General features: G+C 40.4%; 1 protein-coding gene across 4 annotated transcripts in view; it reads right to left on the bottom strand.

Moving 5' to 3' along the window:
• Positions 1-1,239: 1,239 nt before the first annotated feature.
• Positions 1,240-8,512, bottom strand: part of UST (uronyl 2-sulfotransferase) — a 176,637-nt gene continuing 169,364 nt past the window's right edge. For 3 of the 4 annotated variants that reach the window (XM_042796048.1, XM_042796051.1, XM_033011652.2), the window contains exons 8-9: positions 4,647-4,926; positions 1,240-4,269 (exon numbers count right to left, since the gene is read on the bottom strand). In XM_042796048.1, coding sequence (XP_042651982.1) covers positions 4,206-4,269; positions 4,647-4,926 — 344 coding nt within the window. In that variant the 3' untranslated portion in view covers positions 1,240-4,205. Of the gene's footprint in view, positions 4,927-8,512 lie in introns of all 4 variants that reach the window. The other variant, XM_042796049.1, reaches the window with a different exon arrangement.

The following is an 8,512-nucleotide window of genomic DNA, read 5'->3' as shown; positions in this document are numbered from 1 at the left end:
TATGACAGCATCAGACATTGGTGCTGGGACACAACCGTTACGGCGTGCCAGTGCTTCCATTCCACACACCTATTTTCTAAACTTACCACTGAGCTTTGAAGTTCACTTCATGCTGCAGCTTGCCATACGCTGCCATTTCTGGGCAAACTGCAGAAAATGTAGGGCAGTTTTTCAGTTATGAGAGAGGCAGCAGCTGATTTATGCTGGTTGAGATTTAACTTTCAATCTTCCAAATAAGATCCCTTCCATCCACTTCTAACACTTTGCAGGGGATTGTTTCAGCCCCCAATGGCTGTTCCTAAGGGAGCTGCCATCCAGGACCTTTCCCGCCACACCTGTGGGCACCTAAGCAGAGCCCAGTTTTGCAGATGCTCCCTTGGACCAGCCGCTGCAAAAGTGGTCCTGGTGATTCCCGCACCACTAGACAGGCACTTCCGAGCCTTGGTAACACCTTTCTTGTTTCTCCCACAAACTCTGTGTGTGGGGGTCTACATGTAACAACACTGAGTTCTTTTCTCTGGTCTTGGCTCATGCAAGCAGACTGATCAACAGTGTTTTATATGTTTGCTGAAAACTCTTTGCAATAAAGGCTGATTCCTTAAAAATAGAACAAATGCTGTGGGATTGTATTACAGTATTCTAGCTCTCAAAAATCTTGCTGTGTTGTTTTAGGCTATGGTCTAACATCACAGATGTTCCCTTCCTTAAAATGGAGGGAAAGATCAGAGCACCATTACCCTTAACGGGGAATTACAGACCTTTATTTTTTAAGATGTGGAGTTTTATTCTTTGATGGACAGTGATTTTTCATTTGAGAAGAGGACCCAAGTTGATATGCAGTGTGGTTTCCTCTGTAAGGGTACATTTTTTTGACTGACATTAAGTATTTTTGTTACATCAAGTATGGAAAGGAAGAAGAATTCAATGGCTGGGATCCACAGATCTGTTCTCTAATGTTTAAAATCTGTGGGTTTGTTTGTGCCTTTATGATGCTACATACCGTACTATATAATAACATTCAAACAATTCATCAGAGTTCCAATGATAAAGAATTGCAAAGAAATTGAAATGCTTCAAATACACCATCAGTTTCACATACCTTCAGTTCTGCTGAGCTACTTCTCTATGTGTAAGCAGAGAACATTTCAGATACTCGGATTTAGCCTTGCATCATCAGCACAATTTATGTGGAAGTAATTTAAACAGGAACAAAAAAACCGCACCATTTGTCACTGTCACTTGAAACTTAAGACTAAAATTTATTTTTTCCAGAATGTTGCATTTTAACAATGGTTGATTTTCTCTTTAGTGTGAAAGCACTGATGTTTCACTTACATTACAACATCACTCTGGATTATTGGAGCTTTTACGCCTGGCCATCAAATACCACGTCTCGTAAAATGCAGTGTATCGGGACCGAGCTGTTTCTCTCCTGGATCAAACTTCTTTCTACTTAGCAGCCACAAAGCGCATGAGAGAACGTACCTGAGGGCACTTACTGCACTTCTCTGGTGAGTAAAGTAATTCTGTCTTCACTCTCACACCTCCAGACAGTCTGGGACATAGAATAGCCCAGGAACAACCTGCCCCAATCTCGCTGCTAATGTGTGACTTTCAGCCGATAAACTGTGCCGTATCCAATCCTGCTGTGCGAGGAGCAGCTCCAACCTCTTACCCACAGCCGCTGTACCCAGGCAAGGAAACTAGCGTAAGCAAGTGGACTATGGAGCTAGGAAGAAATGTGCAAGTTTTATTTTTAAGCATCACTGGACTGAAAAATAGTCATATGGCTTATTTATATTTCAGGAGATGGTAGTGAATAAGTTAAAGAATATCTCATCCCAAAACATATGTTGCTTTCATTTATAGCTAAGCTTATGTACACGTTTTCTTATTTTCATAAATGTCAAGCACCCACCTTTTTCCCTCCACAAAGATTTACAGGTACATGCATGGCACTTCCTACAAAGCTGTCGTGGGCTAAAGGCTTACAAACAATGATTTCTTTTTGATTAAGAAATATTCATCAGACCAAAATATAATCATTTAAATCAACTTCTTCCTGAGCAACTTAGAATTTGGAATGTGCTGAAAAGTTTCAATAAATAAGTCAAAGATTAACTAGCTTAAAACGTACCTTTTAACAATTAAGTACAATATATTTCATGATAGACAAATAGGCCGTAGAACCAGGAATCTTAGATGCTATGTGCCAGTTAAATTTATGAAGTACCATTCAAGGAGGAGAGGCCAGGTTGGTTGTTACAAAAAATACAACAACATTAAAACCTAGCGAGTAAATCATTAAACAGCTTTTGTATTTAGGTTATAACTAATGATGGCTGAAGATACCATGAAATAAACAGATAAAAACGGACTTCACGGTAAGCGGCAGTGAACTTGCAGAAGTGTTAAGTGACTGATTATTCTGTTACAATGTTGGCAAAAAGGATTCAAACAGAATTTCAGAAAGGTGAGAATATTAGTTTTTTTTCCAAAATATAACAACTCCACAGTGTGTAAACTAATCATTACTCTTTCAATGTAATTTCATAGAAACCACTTAAAATATACAATGCAGCAGATTCGTATTTTAGCTAGTATGTTAGTTGTTATCTGTGCCATTTTCATCTTTCTTTAACATGCTCCCCCATGGTAGTGCATTGCTACCACCAACCTGGGATGTTAATAACGAGAACAGAATCTTCTACATAATATTTTCTGTAAGTTAGCATCTTGTTTTAACACAATTACACTTCTTTATTTTCGTTCTCTGCATGTAGGTACAGTAAAGACTGACTGGTGATGAAGATGGGCCGTAATGTTTATTGGCTCTCAGCAGGCTCACGGAAGAGGAAACCCTTGGAAAGCACATCTGAGCTTAGCCCGAGTTTACATGCCTCGTCCATCACAAAATAACTTTTACTTGCTATTGCAAACCAAAGTATGACCTTGCAGATGGCAGACACGCTGCTGAGGCAGCTGCTGAACAGGAAGCAAAAATTGCCTGGTAGATGTTTGAGAAAGGACACGAGCTAGACAGAGGTGCATTGCCCCTGAAGTGTTACTGGGACTCATCCCGGCAAGAAGCTGCAACTCCTCGGCCCTGCTTCTTTCCTGTGCTCTAGGACAGGAATTTATTGCTATTATCCTCTACTAGTCCAGCTTCCTCTGGCAACAACGGTGCGTGGATTCAAGGCATCATCGAGACCTCCAAGTCACCCCCTACTCTGCCACGGAGCGGATGGCTAAATAGCTCTGCCCACTGCTGCCTGCAGGGCTGTCACTTCTGCACCCCCAGTCCTGGCAGGCTCTCCAACAGCTGGCAAGCCCACAGGGAACAGGGAACCCCAGGGACACCCACCTTAAGGACTACAGCATCTCACATACTGGGGCAATTCTCCTTTCCCCTCCCAACCTCCACCCATCCCCTTTCTAGTGTCTGCCGATAATACTTGTAGTGGTCAACAAGGGCAACTTTCACAGTGACTCTCTTAAAAATGTATCACTGAATTGGCTTCGCTTTCACAGAGCGTACCTTCTGTTGTTTTATCATTCTGAAATACTTCAGCTAGAGAAGTTGTGTATATCCATAGTTAATTTTACTTCTAGCCATGCTAAAAGCAGGTGTCTGGTGTTTGCGCTGGTGAGGCACCTGCGTTCAGCTTCAGACATGAACAACTAAATTCTGCGATCGCAGAAATACCAATCATGCTTAACAGGAGTTCCACATCATGTAGGATTTTAACCAGTGACTTTTTCTGTATCTTTTTGGATTTGTGACCCATAAGAAGAACAAAATTCAGCAAATACCCTTTGTGTATATAAAAACCATATGCTGCACCTTTTCCTTCAGAGTCTAATAGAATCATACTCAAATGCAGAAACAAAACTACCGTTTAGATAACCCTGCCTTGCACTTTTCATCTATTGTTGCCATTCACTGACCTGGTAACTTTTTCCACTCTATCAACTAGAAGGGTTTGCCAAAACCATCTGGTTCGTGTAACTTGCCTTATGTCCACTAATATTAATTTGCCAGAATAGCAGCTTCACGCCTCCCACCCAGGGTAATTCAGAAGCCATTACCTAGCCCCTTTCTGAGCCTGTTATCCTTGGATGTGCACAGACATGGCAATGGCTCTGACCGTGCCACTGGGATACCAGGGTGCTCTGGGCAGAAAGAGGCACTCTTCCAGAATGGCTCACTGCCTGTAGTTCACATTGCCGGTATTTAATGCCGCAGTGTTATGCAATGAAGACTTGTTTCTGGAGAAAGAGAGAGAACGAGAGTCTGTAAAACGTACTTTTCAAGACGGCCTATTCTATTCTTTTATGTTTTGCAGGTTCCCAGAGGACTATTGCGTACTCCAAAAGTTATTTTGTGATAGACAGTAGATACCTCTCTCTTGAACTATGCTATAGCAAGGATGCTATAGAGCCAACACCGTATAAAGAATCAAACCTGCAAAACCAGGTATCTCCCGATGGCCCCAGCATGTGGGAATGGTCTCTTTCATTCTGTTTCAAATGCTGCTGCGCATTAACTCAGTTTCTTAAGGAATTACTTTTAATAATAATTAAAAAAATCTTAAGAAAGCTGGAGGGGTCACCAGAAGAGAAAGGATAGCTCTTCCATCCATCACCTTTTATAGATATCCTCTAGCCACTTTTCATCATCTTCTTCCTCATCGTCTATCGGCTCCTCTGTTTCCAGGGGAGAAGGAATGAAGAACTCGGGTCTGGGATGTGGTTTCCTGATATGAGACTTCAGTCCAAACTTGCGCTTTAGCAGGTGGAACTGTTCTTTGACATAGTAATAAAACTCGTATTCGTATCTCATGCGTTGATAGAGGATCTGTATTGCTTCTGGAGAGGGGACGGTCTTTTTCACTGTCACAGTCAGATTGCCAAGTTTCCTATGTTCTGTAAAGAAAGAAAATAAGCAACATGGTGGGTGCTGATTAATGAGACCAGACCTAAACTTTTTTTTTATTAAAAGATTAAGACATGGCTCTACTGCATTACTGACACAACTGAGCTCATTCTGTCTCCTTAATAATGGATTTACTTTTAAGAAGAGATGAAAAAACCCAGATGTTTGAAGTTAGACTTGCATGTTTAAATATGGCTAGTTCATACATGGCATTTGACAATATGCGTAGTCATTGAGGATCTTAATTGGCAGTGGTTATCTGAAAATGCAAATTAGGCTATACAAATTATGAGCATAAACTACATGTAGAGAAACCCATAATTTTGCATAGCTTTGGAAATGTCATATATGTCCTGTACACAGCTGAGCTGAACTAATCCATTACTTCTTGTGTGGCATAATATGTCTCAGTTGCGCTTTATTATTGTTTAAATCTAAGCAGGTATTTGTCCACCTGAATCCATCTCAGGCTAGCACCAAAGCAGTGTTGGCATCACCACATGACACTTCAAGACTGAATGTACCTGCTGACTTTCTCATCCTGTTTTATCTGTCAATTAAACGACCCATCTTCCTGTCGTGCCCTGGGACGGGAAGATTTCAGTATGTTTTTCTTCACTTGACAACTTTTGCTTTGGTAAACTGAAATAAAACACCTTTATTGCTGACAAAGAATTACAGTTACTAACAAAAATATTGAATTGCCTCTTTGCCTCCTCTCTCAATAGATTATTCTACAACTGGAGATCAACGTATTTGAACAATGTATAAAGCAAACTCTCATGGCAATCACTTTGCTGTTTTCTACCAGATGGTAACAGGCTACTAAAGCATCCTGAAGTATTTTCTTCTTCTCCAAGACAGAAACATAATTCAAAGTCAGCTGTGAAGAAGAGAACAGAAAAAGCTGGAAGTACTGACCTGTAGCATCGTGTCCCCCCTAACAACTGCAACATTCTTCAGGAGAAGTAGAGATGAATGTTACACTGATGAAGTATGATTTTCTATAATTAAGTTTTCTGAAATCTCAGTGCTACAATCTAATAAGCCTCGTGTGTTACTCTGAGAGAACGTGATGCCCATGGAAATGACTGTAAGAGCCTCAGAATACACCTTGGTCCAGACATGGCAAGATGAATGGACTTGCATGGAAGCAAGGAGATGGCAGTCAGACATTAGTAAAAAACCTTTTTCATGGCAAGGATAGTTAGGCAGTGCAGTAGAGCATACAAGTTACAAAAGCTGTACCTCTGGAGGATTTTAAGAGCAGATGAACTGATTCTCTCCTGAGAGAAGCCACTTGACTAGGGGACATCTTAAAGCCATTTTCCATGACTCTAAATCCAATAGATTAATTTTAATCTTGTCAATCCTTATTCCATTTCCTTGCTCTTTGCTACAACAGCAAGGTCTGCATCAGAACTGTTCTCTTCTTTTGCTCCAGGATAATGTCTTGGCTTCTGCTGCTCATTCTTTCCTCAATATTTATATTCTTTATTTGTGCTGCCTCAAATGCCAAAAAGAAATCCCCATATTCTACATGACTATACAGATAAACTGTTGCAGTGAAGAAGAGCTGGATTTCAATATGGAAACCTAATTGTTGTAACAGCAGTTCTGCAAGTTGGAGGAATTCAAAAAGGTTGGACCATAAAGCATGGTGAATAAAAAGCTTACAAGGAAGAAGCAGGCAACAAAGAACATTTCATGTTTCCAACCGGGTCCCTGTGGCAGTGGCTACTCTCACTTCCAGAGGCAGTCCCTGAATGAAAATGGCATTTTATCATGGGTAGAGTTTTGCTCATGTGAGCAGTCCAACCTGAGGTCTTCTGATCGACCTGCCAGCAAAGCTAAACACAAGCTTCACAGCTCTACAGAGAATCATGTTTTCACAATCGTCTACATGTAAGAATAACTTTTTAGGGAAGAGAGGAATTTTAAGCAAAGGCAAACCCATTTATTTCAAGAGGTACTAAAAGATAAGTAAGTCCAGCTAGCAAACAGAACAGCAATGATCTTTAGACGCAAAGTTGGTATTATGCAAGATTTTAAATCTTGAAAAGTACAACAGGAGGGTCGAGTACAGCTATGTGAACACAAACTGCTTTCTCTACATTTATAAAAGATTCACGTTCATATAGCTTAGGATATCCAAACCTATAAACACATTTTAATTTTCAGACAATGGGCATGCATTTTCCTATTTCAGACTAAAGGAATTAAAGAAAAACAGCTGAGAATTGTTAATTTGAATAATGCTACATGAGACAGCAAGTGCTGCTGGGCTGCACATTCTCATATTCATTTGACTTCATTGCATCACACACATCTGGTGCAGAAGGAAAAAGTTGTATCTGAAAGAGATATTCTCCCTCTCAGTTTTGCTTTCCAATTACAGCAAAGTAATTTAAAATGTAGGAAGAATATGATACAAAGAGAGAATAGGTTGACTAGCTTACCAAACGTAATGCTGTTCTAAATCACAAAAAAAAAATATTTAAAGCATTAATTCTATTTTGCATTTGGACTTCTAATTCCTTGTCTAAAGAAAGAATGGTTTTCATTAGTTGGTAACAATTAGAACATGCTGCTCTGTAATTAAATGGAGCTTTTACACTAAACTTCGTAGTTCTTTACACTGAAATCTCTGCCTCTACTCGTATATCTAATTAAACAACTTAGTACACAGAGTTCTTTGTTCTTTAATTACAGTGATGTATGGTGCTAAATGCTCTATACTTACTGACTGTTCACAGTTTATCAATTTGTATAGTTTTATTTAGATAGGAGTAAAACAATTAAAATATACAAAACCTGATTTAAAAATAAAGAAGTGATGTCTAGCTAAGAAAAAGTGTAGAGGAAGGATCACAAAATGCTTGCATTTAAAATAGGCATCAGCACAGAAAGCACTGCCTGTAGCTAGAGAATCGTGTGAAATATTTTTGGTGAAAATATTTGGGTTCCCCAAGAGCTTACTGTCTTCTACACCACCTTTACCCATAGGCCGGAAAAGACTAACAAATCTCTCATCTTTTAAAATTCAGTCAGTTGTTCAAGTTGCCATTGGTGGGTACTGGATGAATACACTCCAGGAGGGACACTGTTCTCAGTCTGTCCTTGGGTGAGAAGGCAACCGCTGCCTTATGTGAGCACTTCAAGACATTCCTCTTTCTGGTGCCTAGCTGGTAGCTCCCGCCAGCTTTGCAGTCTGGTTTTCTTTACAAACTCAGCAGCAAATATACACTACTAAATATTGCATTTATTAAGCTTAAGCCTTTATACTGCTTGCCAACTTCATTTTTATTTTACATAGGTTATTTCTGTTACAGAAGACTCCATTTACCTCGCTGGAAAAAGCTCTTTACTTATATGGTCCCTCCAGGCCTCTAAGTGGGAAAAGCCACTTCTTAGAGCTCCTGCTCCCTTTGGTGGCTGCTCCTCCCCGCAGAGAGAAGCACTTGTGTTCAGCCCAGGAGCACTGCCAACGCCGATGAGGTGAAAAGCGCTGGACTGTTTTCCGGGGGGGGGGGGGGGGGGGGCGGTCAGTGTGGGGCAGGACGGGCCGAAGGGGTG

Source organism: Tyto alba, unplaced genomic scaffold (genome assembly GCF_018691265.1).
Source record: "Tyto alba isolate M040663 unplaced genomic scaffold, T.alba_DEE_v4.0 Super-Scaffold_22, whole genome shotgun sequence".
Lineage (NCBI taxonomy): Eukaryota > Metazoa > Chordata > Aves > Strigiformes > Tytonidae > Tyto > Tyto alba.
This window is presented reverse-complemented; position numbering and strand designations above follow the sequence as displayed.